At 32.8% G+C, this 18,328-nt stretch overlaps 2 protein-coding genes across 3 annotated transcripts; both read right to left on the bottom strand.

Annotated features, from left to right (window-relative positions):
* Nucleotides 1-659: 659 nt before the first annotated feature.
* LOC128042294 (uncharacterized) lies at nt 660-3,050 on the bottom strand. The gene is made up of 2 exons (XM_052633025.1): nt 2,922-3,050; nt 660-1,221 (listed from the first exon to the last, which is right to left on the bottom strand). Exons 1-2 carry the CDS (start codon nt 2,931-2,933, stop codon nt 904-906), a joined length of 330 nt encoding a protein of 109 aa, XP_052488985.1. The 5' UTR covers nt 2,934-3,050; the 3' UTR covers nt 660-903.
* On the bottom strand, nt 2,907-7,948 carry LOC105801633 (probable tRNA (guanine(26)-N(2))-dimethyltransferase 2). 2 transcript variants are annotated; one of them, XM_012632863.2, is made up of 13 exons: nt 7,677-7,948; nt 6,911-7,210; nt 6,707-6,794; nt 6,448-6,569; nt 5,949-6,088; nt 5,796-5,868; nt 5,489-5,577; nt 5,295-5,400; nt 4,385-4,597; nt 3,829-4,023; nt 3,593-3,670; nt 3,197-3,445; nt 2,907-3,048 (listed from the first exon to the last, which is right to left on the bottom strand). In XM_012632863.2, exons 1-12 carry the CDS (start codon nt 7,770-7,772, stop codon nt 3,203-3,205), a joined length of 1,743 nt encoding a protein of 580 aa, XP_012488317.1. In that variant the 5' UTR covers nt 7,773-7,948; the 3' UTR covers nt 2,907-3,048; nt 3,197-3,202. The 2 variants fall into 2 exon arrangements, with proteins under 2 accessions (XP_012488317.1, XP_012488303.1); XM_012632849.2 differs by having other exon boundaries at nt 2,907-3,445.
* Between the last annotated feature and the right edge of the window lie 10,380 nt (nt 7,949-18,328).

Consider the following 18,328-nt stretch of genomic DNA (forward strand, 5'->3'; position numbering starts at 1 on the left):
AAGTAATAAATACTGAAAATTAGGAATTGAATTGCTCGGGTTCGTAACTCACGGGTCTTGACGAAGCTAACACCGACTTAAAGCTGAAATGGATTTAGTTGACTAAGGTTTAGGGCATGTTGGAGTTGGGCATATTTGGAGAGGGTTGGATAAATGAAAAAGGAATGTAGGTGGGTGGGTGTGGGTGACGCAAGGTTTGGCTGCTAGTGTTATATTTCCAAGGCTGAAAATTAATAAATGGGAAAATATTAAGAACTAATAACAGCAAACAAATTTGCAAGAAGGAAAGAAAGATTATATTCAAAAGATGAAAGCTTGATGAAAAACTTGATTCTTAAATGAACATAGTAGCCCCCTATTTATACTAGTGGCTTTGAACAATTTTGTCAAATTAAAGGCCACTAGCCATAGAAAATCAAGGAAACAAACTATTCCCATGATATCAAAATCCCTACATAATCTCCCACTAAGTCAAAATAAAATTTCAACTAATTACAACTTGGAAAAATTCTGTTTTGGCTCGCCTTCTTTGCTCATTTCTTCAATCTAGCCCAATTGCTTCTCTTTTTTCTCTTTTGACCCCAAATTGCACCCCTATATGAAATTCAATATAAACCTGGAAAAATCAGTAGTGTATTCTCATAAATTGACCAATTAAATTACATAAAATATGTATTTTTAGCATTTAATCACAACAACCATCCACGGTTTAAACAATTTCAAAATTTATTCATTCTCAGCCATAACGGAAACTTCATGGTTTTTATGATCCACCTTTTGTACCGTTAAAACATCGTTCTGACCATGCTAAACAGAAACAAATGAACATGAATCACACGAACGCCCATACTGTCTACAAGAAAAGAAAATACTAGGAAGAGACTCATATTCCACGCATTGAAGTCAGCCACTGATTTTGATTTTTGAGACCAAAGGCTTATTAATATCAAGAAGGACCACCAACCGAACAAATCGACCCCTTTGCGCATTCCGGGTATTATCATCTAGTTTAATAACATGTACAATCATTTCCCCAATACTCGTTAAGACCGCTCTTCTGATAAAAAAATCCGGGAAACCTGTGAGACAAATCCAGACCACCACATTCATTAGATACGGTTGACTAGTAGAGAAAGACTTCGACCAGGGTTGAACCATTAAGTACTGTCCAAAGGCTATCCACGGTCCTTTTGTGAGAGCTCGAACATAATCAACTTCCGCCTGAAATTTCACCATAAAATAATCATTTTCCAAATCCATAATTTTCACGGGAGTTGATGGCTTCCAAAGGTGATAAATTTTATTAGAGAGAGCCTAAAAGCCTATTTTCTTTCCCAAAAGCTTAACCACTACTAGTCGAGACATACTCTGGTAAAGAATTTGATAAACCCTTTCAGAGAATCGAATTGAAGGAAGCCCATCCTCTATCCTAGTAAACACATCCCCTTCAATCAACTGTAAGTCATATTTATCTTGGTCTTGCAAAGACAATTTGGGATCCCTCGACGCCCCAAGTAACATTTCTTTGAAAGGCAATCTCGAATTGAAATGTTTGTGTCCTCCTTTGAGACTACCCTTCTCCTCCACAACCATAAGATGATCGTCATCCTCGAGACCATAAACAGAAAAATTGTGTTTGCAAAAATAGCAGTATAGAAATACTTAATAAAATTATCAATAACACTTCCTTTTTATCTTTTTATCTTCCCTAATGCTAATAATTTATTTCGCACTATACAAAATTATTAAACTTAACAAGTTATTTTATATTTTATTTTGAGTTTTAATAAGTGATTCATATTAATTATTTGAATGATGTTTAAAATTTTCAAATATCATTTAAATTAATTTATTTCTTTTTTTTTTAAGATAATGTGTAAAATAAACATTTTAACTTTCCACCATAATTTTTTACCGCAATAGAGAAGACAATCGATAAACTACACATTTTTTACAACACTTTTTTACTATATTTTTCAAAAGCAATTTTTCTACCACAACAGCAATAGAGAATTAGCCCTTGATCTTCCATGCCCAGTTGTATTAGAATTGTATGTTGAGAACGACTTCCATGAAGGACTAATTTATCATTGAAGTTTGAAAGCGGTGTGAAAAAAATATTTTTAAAGATTTCTATCTTAGACATGATGTTGTAAAGTAGAAACTATGTGTTTAAATAATATTTAAATTCGTTAATATAATGACATATGGAATATATAAACATAAATTATAATAAAATGTTAAAATAAATTATTAAGTAATTAATATAAGCAATATATATGAACTCAAATTCATTAATATTATGATATATTAAATATATAAGCTTAAATTATAATTAATTATAATAAAATTACAATTAACCCAAATGTAAATTATCAAATTATCACTATTTTCACGTATTATTATTAGCACAATACCAAGTTATTATTATTCTGGTATTAATAAATATTACAAATATATAATAAAATAATTTATCGTAACTTTTTGTTAATATTATGATACATGAAATATAAATTTTAAATACTTTATAAAAAAAATTAATATTACTTATTTGTAGAGTTTAATTTGAAAATATAAATCATATGTGAAAGACAAATTCTTTTGGGTTGGCTTGAAAAGCCAAGAAACATGTTTACTATTGATTTTGGCTTAAAAAGTTGAAAAGCACTTTTAAAATTCAATGGTAAACGAAGCTTAAGAGCGATCTGAAGTAGAAATAAGACAAAGTTGAGGTAGAACATATCAATGTCATACAACTTCTGGAAACAAAGGAAGTGTTGCCGGTTTTGTGCATCATTTTTAGGATTCTCTTAAGAGTCAGTACTGCTTAATAAGTTTACCAGCAGAAATTGCTGCAAATGAATTTTTTAGGCTAGGCTACTAATTGCACTCTGTTGAGGTAAGTGTTTGAAGAATCATACCTTTGTATTCATGTTTGAATGTGTACAACGTGAATTCTTTCAGAAAATTGATAAATTGAAGTCCCAGGCTATCATAGAAAACCAACCAGTAAATAGCTTTGTATTGTAATTCACGGTTGCCTTTTGCCTGGCATCAAACCCATGAATCAAGTATAGTTTTCAAATAGAAATTACATTTTGCAAAATTGATTATGGTGGCACAACCATGAATTCTAACCTCTATGCAACCATGGCAAGTTTTAGAGATGACGAAGTAATATAAGATTAATGCCAACCTTGGTCTATGATTCCGCGGGAGCATCCTCGAGCTTTTCGATCTTTTGTCGTTTGGCATCAAGCTCGCTATCTTGATGGCTGAGACACCCATTTACTTTCTCTTCACCCAAAAGAGAGATGTGCTTGCTGGTGATTTGGCGACCTGCCCTAAGCTTTGGCCCCCAGTGCCTTTCAGGATTTGGAAGGAATCTAGCAACCTTCTTAGCTTGTGCCTTGCTCAGGGATGCAACAGCTCGAGCAAAGTTTGCCTACCAAAAAGAATAGGATTGCGGGTGTAAAAAAGAATTTTTCCTACCTTAAATCTTTATGACCATGTTTATGTCCAAGAAAGCATCTGTTCATATGTAGAATATGAAATCAGCAAGCAACTAAAGAAAGCAGCATGAGAAACATACTTGAAGAACAGGTTCTTTGGCAAGTATCACGCTTCCGGGCTGATCAGCTGGTTGAGCTTTCACTGGATGATTTTTAACCTATAGAGGAAACAACAAATTATGGATGACTTCATTACCATTCCATTACATGTCTCTTGACCAAACTATGGATGTTGAGGAGTTTGAAAGACCAAATAACTTAGTCAAAAGGCACAAAATGAAGGAAATATAGAAGCAAATTAAAAGAAGCCCCTTACCCAGCAGCGCATTATATCCCAAATGACCTCCATGGGAGCATCAGATTTTAGTCCCAATGGATTCACATGAGTTCCAGAAATTCGGTATCCTGCGTTGATCACAGCAGAGCGGAAAATAACTGCGGATGGGGAAGTGCATTTTAGTGTAGCACAAAGGTTGTGCAGACTCAAAAAGAGAGGCACATCAGGCAATTCCTGCAAAGAAATTTCAAATTGGGTAACAAACATAAAAGAATCTCTAAAAAGAGTTGAACTCTATTCTTTTAATCAGTTTAGTCTATATAAATTCCATGAATTTTCAACATTTGATGGTTACAAACAATTTAATAACCATCTTATATCTAATGGCATGTGTATCCGAAAGCTTGTAGCTTACGCTTTCATGTTCGAAAAATTTATGCGAAAATGCATTCATATCAAGCCTTGATTCTACAATTTAGTATCGCCACAGAAAACGGGATGGCTCACAGTTACTGAAATAACTGCTGAAGGGAACTACATTCTAAGGGTTGAGAATGGAAAACCCAAAGGAAGGGTTAAGGAAAAAAATGCATACCTCTGAAATTGTAGTCAATACAGCAGAGATGCGATCATAGGCAGGATAACGATCCTTCATTGATTTTACATCTGATAGTATGTTCGTTACCCACTCTTGATCATGGATTGGAGCAGACCATATAGGGCCACCCATGTTAAATTTCTTCTGACAATGACTACACTCTTGAGGGACTACAGGTGCAAAGCCCGGGAGATACCTCACACTGGTATTCTGAACATACAAAAGTAGACGCAAGATCAAAATATTGAGCAATTCAAGATTATGCTACATTCAGCATACTAGTCTTTGATGTAACATAGCACACATGTCACTCACAAAAATACATGATAAACACTTTGATCAATTTTCAAAGCATCATTCTGCTCATTGTACAACATAAACCTTTGAAACATTTCCTTACATTGTGTCTAAAAATTTAAATCCTACTCTCTTGGAATAGAAGTAAGAATTAGCTTCCATTAATTAAGGAAAGGACACCAAATTTCTTTATGAAAATAAGTTTCCTTTACTGCCCCATCATTATCATGCAAAAAGTTGCATCTTTTGTCAAAGCTCCATCAAGAAGAAAAAAACAAGCAAGAAGAGACAAGGATAAATGAGCATATGACAACATTTATAAAGAAAATGTGATGCAAATACATCAGGTCACCAGCAGCAGATATGATAATCATATAAATGGTTATAAATGATAGCAACAAACACAGGCATACGCGGAACTGTGAGCAGTATGCTGTCAGGCATCAGAAGAAAAGTTCTAAAATCATCCGAACTCAATAAAACCTACTAGCTGCATGAACATGTCACTGATAGCAACACTAAGCCATTGAATGAGCAAAAATGGAGTAATCCATGTGCATCTTACTCACAAACAAGAGGCACCATTAGCACAATAAATCAGGAAGCAAACCTTAGAAACGGTTCTCCCAATAGGCTGAAGATGAAAAGCATCACAACCAGTGCACTGATAGACATATGATAGCTTAAGGGGAGTATTCTTCATCGCACTTGCCGAACTGCACCGAATTAATTGCCCTTCCATCATTCATTATGTGAGAATAACTTCTACTTTAATGAACTAAATTAAAACAAGAAGCGACCTACGTGTATATGCGAACAAAAACACGGACATAAAAGTCCATCTGGACAGATAGCACAGGAACAATATAACGTTTGTAGCGGTTTGCATGACTCTGTATTCAAGAAAGAAGTACCAATTATGTCAAATAAGAAGATTTTTAAGAGACTGCATTACAGTTATATTTTGTCCTTAATCAATTAAGCAAATAAAAGAATTTAAGGAGCCCTAGATGCCTTGTTCTTTTTGCATCAGAACAAGATATATATATATATAATAAATAATGTGTTTTGAGTGCTTAAAGAACATGCTTTCTGAAGGACATGAAATTACCTCAATGCAGGCTAGGAGTATCCTCAAAGCCATTTCGTGGCAATATTTCCCTCTCAATGGGTACGATCCGTATCTGTTCCCATGACCAGTTATTAGATGAGCTTAACTTTTCAAATACATAGTCAAAAGAAGGTAAAAGTAGTCAAATCTTACTTGGAATAACAAACCTCCCCATTACCCCCACATAAAACTGCCATATCAGTTGCAGTGCACATCAGCATGCCCCCATCAACAACAGATTGAACTGCAGAGTCCAAGAACACAGAAGGGGAACCATAAGGGTCAAGATCAACCTGAAACACAAAATTCAGCAATAAAGAATATAAGCACAGCTACATTTTGAATAGTTCCACCCAGAAATAATAAAAGTTGCCCATCAATTATGAAATGTGGATGACAAGTAACATAAACAACCTACATATAGCCAATTGATTAATAAACTTTCTTTTACCATGTACAAAGTGGTTTTGACGTAAAATGAATTCCTAATGAGAATGATTTACACTCAAGAATTTTCTGCAAAGTTTGAATTAAAGCTTTTAACTGCCATATCATATCAAATTCTTTAGCAGCAGTTGAGAACACACACATATCAAAATTTCCACATAAAATAGTTAATTTGAAAGATAAAGTAGCAGATGCCATGCCATACCACATCAAATTCTTTTGGGTTAGTAAGCATGTAAACACGAGCATCAGCAAGATGTGATTCCACTTTTGAACAAGCTACAGAACCATTGAACTTTATATTTCTCTGACAAGCTTCAACAGCCCCTGCAAGTAGACACACAGTATTGGTATGGATATGAATAGGAACCATGAAGGGAGCAATTACAGGTCCTCCCTTGATCCAAATGATCCTTCAAACAAATATACATAGAACATCAAGAATATCAGTACATCTATACTACCTTTATCATTGTCTAAGGCAACAACTTGACCAATCCCTTCTACTTCCCGAGCATATCTCAGAGCCCTTAACCCAGAAGCTGACAACGCCTATAAAATCACCTTGAAAGCAACTCAGAAAATGACATGACTATAATTGGGTGGAAAAACATAGAAATTTATATCGGAAAAAAAAAAGAAAAAAAAAAGGAGGATTTTAGAATAACCTCTAGAACTCTAGGTGGTTTAAGCTCCCCTCGAACTTTGCCCTCTGTCTTAACTGGCTCTTCTGATGTAGTACATGTGTCGTCTTGAGATTTTTCTGCAGGTCCTTCACATTCTTCATTTGATTTTTCAGTATTCACATCAGAGTTATTAAGTGTATCATCTACCTCAGATACAGTAACATTATTCTCAGGCAGCTTTGCAGCTGATTTGTTCCTTTTAGACAACAATGCCTCGTGCTCCTGCTTCCATCTCGATATGAATGTCCTTAGGACAGCAATAGACATGTCTCTGTTGTTAACCTAATTATTGTTATCATGGTACAAAATTAGGATCCCCTACTACTGAACTCGAACCAAGCAAACAACACCTAAACTATACTGCAGAGGAAACAATATCCTGCTAAAAGCATCCAGCAATAGAGCATACAGGTTTTCAGTGAAAGCAGTAAAAAGAGAGAATTTTCACTTCCTCTCCTTTCTTTCCCACCATTTCTGAGCAGCCAGTCACTGCGACATTGTTAAAGACATATCTTAACCTCCCCCCAAAAAAAAAAAAAGCAGAGTCTTTCCATCCATAAATCATTATAAAAATTATAGAACTTTTCAATGAAATCAAAAATTTCCAATTAACCAAAACTTAACCACGAAAACCATGAATTCAATCAAATTTAAATTGCCCGTCAGTTCAAACAAAAGCTACCCATCAACTAAAACTAAAAACCCATCAAATTTCTAACAATGAATTGAATTTGAAAAAATTTGGCACCTGGGTTTTGTTGTAAAAAACTTCATTTTTAGCATGCATAAGAATCTCAGCTTCTCCTTCCTTGATAATAGTGTAGTCATTGAGATCCATCGACATTGTTTCTCCTTTTACATGCAACAACAATATCTGGGTTCCCTTACTGTTTTTGCCTTCCTTTAAGTAGTTCTGTTCTCTGGGTTTGGTAACTTTTTTAGTGTTGGAAGTTTGTAACTTCAATTCGGTTTTTGATGGTTAACAGTTCGTGAAGGCGGCAACTTCGTGAAAAAAAAGGACCCCTCCTTATACGTGTGCTTTGAGTAAGCGGAAACCCTATTTTATTTTGAATTACAATTCTTTTTTGGTAAAAAGACCTCTCTGGTCACTCTCAATTTCATTATTAAGCAAATGGGTCCCTCTTAAAAAATTAGACCCCTGTCAATTTCGAAAGTGAGCAAATAAGGACTATTAATCACAAAATTAATGTTTTTCATCAATTTTTACATACTTTTATTGATAGAATAACAAATTTGGCCTTCAAAGTTTATACATTTTGTTCAATTTGATCTTAATTTAACAAATTTAGCCCCTAACATTTACACTTCTATCAACTTGGTCCTAATTTAACAAATTGAGCTTGCAAAATTTACACATTTTGTCAACATTTACACAAGATACGTAAACATTGAAGACTAAATTTGTCTTTATGTCAATCAAAATTAGGCACAATTGACAAAAAAACATTAACGATGCAATTAATTGTCCTTATTTTCTCACTTTCAAAATTAATAAGGATTAAATTGTACTAATTTTTTGAAAATGAACAATTTACTCAATTTTAAATTTGATAAGGACGGAAATGTGTTTTTACCAATTTTTAAATTAAGAAAAATTAAAGAGCTAGACAAATGTGGTTGAGATAAACGGAACAATGAAAACAAATATGATGGGAAGTTACATATGAAAAAAAATTAGAAAATATAAGTTATTTATGAATATCTCTACAATTATTTAAGCTATGATATAAGCTGGTATTACAAAGTTTTTAAAATTAATAAAAAATTATATATGAATGGATTTAAACTCGTACTATTTACATTAATAAAACATTAACTTTATCACAAAACAAAACTTTATTTTAATATAATATTTACATTATTGTCTCAATCAATTATTGTTTTTATTATTTAGGCCCTTGACTAAGTTGGTATCACGAGTCAATTAGGTACCAACTCAATTAGAAAAATTACGAAAATATCCTTTCATAATTTGTATTTATACTATTATTTAAACCCCTAATAGAGTTGGTGTCTTAAGTCAACCGAGTACCAACTCGATTAGAGAAATTACGAAAATATCCTTCCGTAACTAAAATAAATTATAATATCTGGAGGTATTTTAGTCTTTTATTTAAAAACAATAAAAAATTTGCATGTGTTGGATCTGAACCCCACGCTTAAATTTATTATGATCTATTTACGTGTTTAAATTTCATTTTACTCACAATTTAATCTATTTGTTTATTTTAATATCGTACTTTTTTATGTGTTATTATTAATTAGCTTCAAACCATACATTTCATTATTTATTGTATGTTATTTCTAAACTAACATCTATATCCTAAATACATAATTTCTAAATACATACGTGTGTGATAGAATTTTAATAATTAATAAAATATTTAAAATTTAATATTAAATAGCATTTATACCTTTTATTTATACTTTCAATTTTGACGTGAAAATAGTGTTTTATTATTCATTAAAATATGTGTATATAAAAGTTATTTTTCAAAATATGTTTTTTAGAGATACTTTGGCATCACTAAAATTTTCGCGTCTAACTAAAATCAAAGTAACTATTTTGAAATGATTACATCATTGTGAAATATTTAAAACTTTTTCTTAAACAATATCATTATAGATTTTAACCATATATATTATGTTTGACACAATACTTAAAACTACTATTAGTCTCTTTCCAACTTATAAATAAAATAATATTTAAAACTTAAATGGTAACAATATAATTTGATTTTCTAAGGATAATATTTAATCCGAGCATCACATACACTAATGTTGAGTTCTTTGTAAAAATTAAAATTGTAAATGTAATTTGAATAATTTTAATAAAAATAAAATTGATCTCAACATCCATGAGTGTTGAAATTCATGTTAAAACTTTAGCAAAAATCTAATTTAAAACCAATAAAAAAGAAATAAAACTTAAAAAATTAACCTTTTAAATATTTAGTGAATTTCAAAATTAAAAATATAAAAATATTGAATTTTAAATTATATTAATTTTTATCTCAAAACTAAATTTAAAATTTTAAAAGGATTCATTTAAAATTATCTTAAAATAAAATATAAATATAATTTAAAAGTAAATTTTATTTAAATAATTAACTATTTATTTAATTAACATATGATAATATAGAAATGTAATATTTATTTATTCATTTAAAATTAAAATTTTCAAAATAACATAACATCCAACATTTTATGTTTGAAAATCTCATCTAATCTTTCAATATTTAGTAAAAACTCAATTTAAAAATATAAAAATCTAATAATGTTATGTTGGATATTTGAATGGAGATAATAGAATTGGAGACTAATATAAAAATAAATAGTAGACTTCGAGGCACGGATAACGCTTTCCAAAGAGAACTATTTGCCCCTACACTAAGTTGTTATAGGGTTAAGACAAAGGTCCTATCGGGATACAACGAAATTTTGAATTTCCTTTGATTAGCAAAATCAAGAAATTCCCTAATTCTTACTCTAGTTTCTGAAAGTAGGATTGATTGTAATTGTATGATTTGTGAGCACCATAATGCCTCTATTTATATGCATCCAATGAATACAATTTTGAAGAGCCATAACCCTTCATATTGGACATACTTCTTGAGAGAAACATGTCCCATGAAAATTTATCCATTAGATGATAAATCATCACTTTTAATTTGAATGATGCTTATGAATAATTAAATTTGTAAGATGATAAATCATCACTTTTAATTTGAATAGTGCTCATGAATAATTAATTTGCAATCTATAATTTCCAACAATCCCCTACTAGATTGCTAATTTCAGAAAACAAGTACACAACAATTATGCATAAAAAAGGGTGTCCACAGATTGAACCTTCCTTTAGTGCAAACTCTCAAAGTATCAATAAAGTGAATGGTGGCTAGTCGCTTGAAACATCACTCTTAAAGTCAATATCAGAAAAATTTCATACATAATCGTAAAGTATTAGAGTAAGAGTTTAATTTGCTTTAGCACTATTATGGCCATGTGCTCATGTTTCATGAACATGTACGAGAGAAAACCATAAAGAAAATCTCGTTGAAGCGGCACCACTTCATGTCCATATAGGTGGATTTCAATACAATTAATGTTCATCCATTAAGAGTAAAACTCATCCTCCTAAAATATAAACACTAAATCATAATCCTTAGTGTACGTTGTCATTCAATAACTTGTTATTACCCTTTGAACCTTGAAACTAACTTTTAGCTAGAACAATGCAGGGTTTCCATTATCAATGATGTGATTAGAATGGATTTAATCCCATCTTAGTGGTTGTACTCTTAACCAAATCTCTTGACAAACCTTTTGTCAATGGATCCGCTAAATTGTCAATTGACTTAACATAGGTAACAGTTATCACACTGTCCCTAATCAATTGTCTCACATACTCATGCCTAAAACTTATATGTCTAAACTTTCCATTGTACACCTTATTGTATGCTCGAGACATGGTAGATTCACTATCACAATATACAGAAATGGTGAACCTACGTTGTGGCCACTAGTTCATAACTCTTAAATTATTGTCGGTCGTTACACACATAGATAGTAGCTCTGGAGTCGAGCCACCAATTACAGGATTTATCAGTCATGGCTATGTTAAGTTCAGTAATCATACCAAACTCTCAATTCCTTCCATAACCATGACCACTAAATCAATGTCCTCCACCATATTGGCTTTGGAAGTTGTGGAATCTTGCTTCTTTTTGAGAAGCCTGCAATTTTTAATATAGTTTCCTTTCTTATTGCAATTATAACAATTGCGAGATTTTTTCTTCTTGTCTTGCACGTCCTTAGTTTTGGATGTGGCCTTTAACTTACCATTTCGAAAGTTCTTGGACTAGCTCACATGGTTCACTTTAGAACTTTGGGGAAGATACACCACATCACGCTTTCGAATTTCCTCTTCAATACGCAAATGCCTAAGTATTTTCTCTACAGTGAAGTCCTCTGCCATATTCTTTCGATAATTATTCCAATACGAGGGCAAATTCTTGATGATAGCCCCAACTTGTAACAATTCCGGAATAACAACTTTTAAGTCACGAAGCCTGCTTACAAGGACTTGTAATTCATGGACTTGATCCATGATCGGGATACTATCGAACATTTTTAATTTGAAATACTTTATCATTAAAATTTTATCAGTACATTGTCGCTCGGTGTTGTATTTCTCTTCAAGAGCTTTCCATATTTCCACTAGGGATTGCATCGACATGTAAAAATCATACAATCGATCAAACAAGGTGTTGAGGATGTGCCCTCGACATGTGAAATTGTCTTCTTCGCGCTTCTTCTTGAGTTCAGCCACTTTCGTAATTTCCTCAGAATTTGCATTGGGGGAGGGATCCTCCACGGGTTGTAGATTTGAATCCAGAACGTACGCCACATTTAATAAAGCAAGAAGGAACAACATCTTATCCTTCCAACAATTGAAGTTTGAACTATCAAATCGGTCAAGTTTCACAAACTCTTGGCTCATCACTTTGAATGCGGTGTTAGCCTTAATCGCCATCTCCAAAATTAGTTATCTTTAATTATTGGATATTTAAATGGAGACGATAGAATTGGAGACTTATATAAAAATAAACAATAGACTTCGAGGCACGGATGACGCTTTCCAAATAAAACTATTTTCCCTCACACTAAGTCGCTATAGGGTTAAAACAAAGGTCCTCCTGAGATACAACGAAGTTTTGAGTTTTCCTTGATTAGCAAAATTGAGGAATTCTATAACTCTTACTCTAGTTTTTGAAAGTAAGATTGATTCTAATTGTATGATTTGTGAGCACCATAATGCCTCTATTTATATGCACCCAATGAATACAATTTTGAAGAGTCACAACCCTTCATATTGGACATAATTCTTGAGAGAAACATGTCCCATGGAAATGTATCCATTGGATGATAAATCGTCACTTTTAATTTGAATAATCCTTATGAATAATTAAATTTGTAAAATGATAAATCATCACTTTTAATTTGAATAGTGCTCATGAATAATTAATTTGCAATCTATAATTTTCAACATGTTCAAATTGTAACACTCTATACCTGATCGTCGAGTCTGAGCTACAATGTGTCACTCATTGTCAAAGCAACTACAATCAATTTAGATACATATACAGATCATAAATCATGCAAATATAAGAGTTATATGCAAACAATATAATAAATATACATTCTTGGGTCCTATATAAGCTTATAAAAGCTTTAAAATTAATTTGAGTTTGGATTTGGACTGAATTGTAAAATTTTCAAAACACAGGGTATTGAGAAATGTGCTCATATTGTAGTAAACATGTAAGTATTTTCTATGTATTTGAGCGATGATTAAATAAATAAAGTTAATTTCACATTTCACTGTTATATCTTTAGTGTTTCTGTCTTTCATGTTTTGCATACATAGCAAAATTGTGACAAACAAATATTAGCTCATTGATTGTCTAGGTTCAAACTAATTGTAAGTGGCACTGTAAGAACATTTATATTGCGAGAAAAATAACTTACTTCAGTAGATAATCTAAATGAATCTGTAATCCCATAAAATAATCAAAGTGAGCATTTGATTCAAATACTTGTAAGGATTATTATGTCATCTAGAATTTCAATTGGGGAGAATACTAGTCTTGGCTATCAGAGCAGTTGACTCCACAAGTAAAAATATAGATGTATTCATTGAAAGAATTATACACTGGACTGGACCAAAGATGAATTAATTTTGAATCCGTTTGTGAATTAGTTCACTTGTGACATTCATTGTGTGATTTACCTAAATCTTGAGTTAGTCACTGACCATGCGTATGTAACTTATGTGCTTTGATATAACTGGAGGCTTATGCTCTAAAGATGATCAAACCCATAGCCCGTATGTTGGGCACATAACTTGTGCATGACATGATTTTACTAGCAACAATGGAATTCATAGCTCGATTAAAGAGTTACCAATATCCTCTCATTGGCATTGTGTGGATTGATAAATATGGAACGTGGTCATGGGTTGCTTGTTCTCGAACAAACAATTTATCACATTAATTTGTTAACAATGATCATATTAATCATTAAGAAGACACAATGGTGACAACGAGATAAAATAGAATTGTATTAAGTGAGCGGATTTGACTCAAAGGAATTAAAGATATCACATAAGGGTAACATATACATGATGAGGCCATTGGACAAAGCAATTGGATGAATTGCTTTCATAAAGAGTATACAATAAGGAGTTTTCAATCATGGTACTTCTTGTGGACTGACTGCATGATTAAGTAAATTGCGAATTATTGAAACGATACTTCTAGACATAATTGCAATTACTCGAGTCTAATTGTATATGTCTAATTGGTCCCTTTGCTAGCTCAACAAAAGCTTGATCGGACTACATTTGTATCAAAATAAAATTCTATGACTTTGAGAATAATTTAATTGAGTCGATTTATTCTATGTGGAATTAAATTAGGCGGTCGTAAGAATTGTTCAACTAGAGTATTTGATTAAATAATTTTCTTAAAAAATTAATTTGTAAAATCTAAGTGATTTTGAGAAAATTAATTTTGATCATGTAAAACTAGATTAATCAAATTCATTAAAATTAATATGATATTTTTGAAAATTAATTTTCAAGTTAGACAATTGGCCTAATAGGTAATTGAACTTAAAAATTGGACTTGAGATCAAAAATTGGGCCGGAGAACCCAAAACCGAGATCAAGATCCAAAAATTGGTTGAACCAAGCCCGGTATGTGAAATTGGGCAAACGAACCGATCAGTGGCTGGACTGGACCGGTCGGTGACCGCCTATAATTGTTTATAGTAAAATAACACACCAAAAACATATAGAACTAAAATGACGGTGTCCGCAAGTGCATGAGTCAAATTGTAATATAGTTAATACAACGAAATACTTGGAAGTATTTCAAGGATTGTACCCAAGGGAGGATGGAATAAATTATGAAAATGTTTTTACAATAATAAGTCTAAGTAGTAGTAATTAATTCCTATATTACGATAAATCATAAAATAAATTAATGAGAAAATTTAAATAACAAAAACAAATAAATAAGAAAAATAAACAAATGATAAAATCAATAAACCAATCATGAAGATTAACTCGCTTTAGGGTTTGTAATTAACTTTGGATTAGGGTTTTAGGGTAGATTAGCTACCGATTAACCAATTATTACCTCTCAACCTCTAATTAACTAATCGATTGGTTGATTCTCGCTTATCTCCCGACCTCCCTTTCTCAACCAGGATAAATTATGATTTACTCAGTTTGACTTATCTCCCAACCTCGTCTAGCGTATGAAAACTTCCTAGGGTTGTGTAACACCCCAAACCCGACTGAGTAGGTTTGACCCGAATTTGGCGAGCTACATTAACCACCGAAGTGACTCTCGATTAACTCCCAATCTAACCTCCAGCACACCACTTACTTGCAACGTATATTATGATAAGTTATAGCATAACAGCGGAATAGTATCATACATAGAATGTAAATCATGTGGGCTTATCAAACAAAATGAGGGAAGGGTTCGCAAGCATATAAGAGGTCACAAACATATAAGGGTCGTAGAAAATAATACTTCACAATAAAATTGGCTTGCAATAAAATTGGCTTGTATATGATGTTAATACATACTTTGAGAAAATTGAAGGAATGCAACATGGTACGCATGCAAAGAGAATTAAAGAAACATCAAACTTTATTAATGCTAAGAAGAAATTAGTAATAAAAGTTTAACTTCATGGTTCGTAAAATATTAAAAGATTAAACTTAAACTTTAAGGAAATTGTTTCATTAATAGAATCATATTATGATAAATCTAAACCCACATAAATAAAACCCCATCACCTATTTCCCCAGGTTCACCAATATCTGTTTAAAGATGAGCCTCGCCAAGTCATCTACTTCGCCATTGCCATCTGTGACTTACTTAACTGCGAAGTAAGAGAGGAGTGGGTGAGTTCATTGTGAACTCAGTGAATAATCAGGATCATCAGCGTAGCTTAAAATACAAAGTTTAAAACAGAAAGAAGACTTAGTCTTAAAAAAATTGTATCGCATGCTGGGTTCGTGGTGAAGGTGTAAGACCCTGTTCGTAGAATCTGCTTACCATAAAATCATATAAGTTGGAAAACAGTTTCACATGTACTTATTAAAAATCATGCTTAAAAACTTAGCTTGTTCTTATTTGAAAATGTATCTTATATAGCATGAAACATGCTCACATACTTGTCTTATCGAAATGGCTAATAATCATAAAATATGTTCTCGCCCTTATCTTAACTCACTTATCTTATCTTATCCTGTCTTGTTTTGTTGGATATGCGGATCTCCTTATAACACCTCAGAATAACTCAAAGAGTCCTTAACATGCCTCATAAGTGTAGCATAAACTAAACACTCTCATGTACACCAACATGTCCTATTGAATGGAGTATAGCTCGACACTCCCTTATCTCTCCACATGTTACAGGTCCTCAACACCCAAATCATAGAACTTATAAGTGAATACTCATAATCCTTTGGTATACCAATATATCCAACATATAAGCTCACAAAAGAACTCACACAGAAACTTATCACATACAGCTCATAAAAACATAGTTTACAAAACTGTACTTTTAAAACATGTTTTAAAACATAGGCTCACATAGGAGCATGCATAAAACATATCTTGAAAGCATAGTATTAGAAATTTTAAAAACAGAGTTTTATAGGAAAAACTTACTCTTGGAAATTAGTTAAAAAATAAAGTTCTTGGAAAACATAACAGTTCTCACACAAGTTACGAACCCTGAGCATTCATACTAAAAGACATGATAGTTAGCACACTTATGGAAATTTTTAACCACTCACCGATAAAGCTAAAATTTTAACAAGTTTTGCTTTGCCTTTATCCTTGTTGGTAGATGGTTTGCCTAGTTCGCAACATACATAAACACATAATTTACTTAAATAGACAAAACTTATGAAATTCACACATGCAAGTGAACCTAGCTTTCTGACAGAGGCTTACCTTGGTTGCTACGAACTTGGTTTAGAACAGAGACTTGACAATAAAATATCGATGAGAGAATTTCTTTTCATGGAATAAAGGTTGTATTTATAAGCACTAAGTATCTTAGTGATCTTAGGATACCCTACTTGACTTAGGAACCCTAGACAGTTTAAAAGAATGTTACGAGCACGAATAGTATCCTAGATACACAATATCTTTATTTATTAATTTTAGTCTTGTAAAGCCCAAAATCTGCCCGGGCCTAACAGTCCAATTATAAAAAATAAACCCAAAAAATTACAGCCCAAATAAATCAAAAACACCCTAGCCCACAAAACTTAAAAGCTTTTCAGCCATCAAAGGAAACCCTAAGCCCCAGCACCGCATGCCCAGGCTCCAGCAATGCGCGCCGTTCCACCTCCTCGTACGCCGCCACCGCCCAAGGCTCGCCTACCACCGGTCGTCCACGCGTCTGACACCTGCAAAAATTAAATGCAATGGCAAAAAGGAGGCACGCGGGTAATTAACAGATAGTAAAGAAGAAGAAAGTGTTTTTTTAATTCGGCTATAAAAGCCCGAATCTAATCGTTGTATTTTTTTTACGAACGCACATCAGAAAATCGAAAGTTAGAAATTGAAATTCTAAAGGTTGTTTTTTAGAACTGTTCTTTCGTTTTTTTATATAGTCTTTTTATTATTATCTTTTTTCTTTTTTAATCTATCTTAAAACACTAAGTCTAGATAAGGAAAAAGGGAAAGGAAGGGGCAGAGGTTTTCCGTTTTCCCCTCGTTTCCCCATTTCGGAGCTTGGGTCTCTGAACGCGCTCCAAAGCGTTGGTGGGAGACGCCCTCACATGGCTCTGGCCACCGGGTGGTAGGGAGGCGTGACGGCGGCGGCGACTGGGCCTGGAACCCAAGCAGAAAAATGGAGACCTCCCTTTTATTTTTTTGTGGTTTTGCAAGAGAATGAAACTGCAGAAAGTTTTTTTTTATTTTTTAGCTTTTAAGGTAATTAAATTGGTGCCGTTTGAAGGAGTGGGACCGGCGCACTCATGCCCTAATGGGTAATTTGTGCCTTTGGTCCCTCTAATCCTGCGGTGCATTCAATGGCGCCTTTTGCTTCTTTTTAATTTTAGCCACCTATTTTTTCGCTTGTTCCAATCTGGTCCCGCGCAAATCAATGCGCATATGGGACAGGGAATATTGCATAATCGGTCCCCCAGGTCCTTAGCGCCTATTATTTCAACCCCTTTACCACCTATTTCATATATTTGTAGTTTAAGACCCGTTTTTTTAATTCTTTTTCAACCACGTCCTTAATATGTTTAATTTTTTTTATATATATGTTATTTTA

The sequence above is a fragment of the Gossypium raimondii genome, chromosome 7 (genome assembly GCF_025698545.1).
Source record: "Gossypium raimondii isolate GPD5lz chromosome 7, ASM2569854v1, whole genome shotgun sequence".
Classification (NCBI taxonomy): Eukaryota; Viridiplantae; Streptophyta; class Magnoliopsida; order Malvales; family Malvaceae; genus Gossypium; species Gossypium raimondii.

Bases quoted from the DNA above. Each gene is read 5' to 3' on its own strand.
- LOC105801633 (XM_012632863.2), bottom strand. From the start codon at position 7,772: ATGTCGATGGATCTCAATGACTACACTATTATCAAGGAAGGAGAAGCT. The intron at 4,598-5,294 runs GTTTGCTTCCTG...TTGTATGTTCAG, and splicing joins TTGGGAGAACCGTTTCTAAG to AATACCAGTGTGAGGTATCT. The intron at 3,671-3,828 runs GTAAGGGGCTTC...TTTCCTCTATAG, and splicing joins GGGATATAATGCGCTGCTGG to GTTAAAAATCATCCAGTGAA.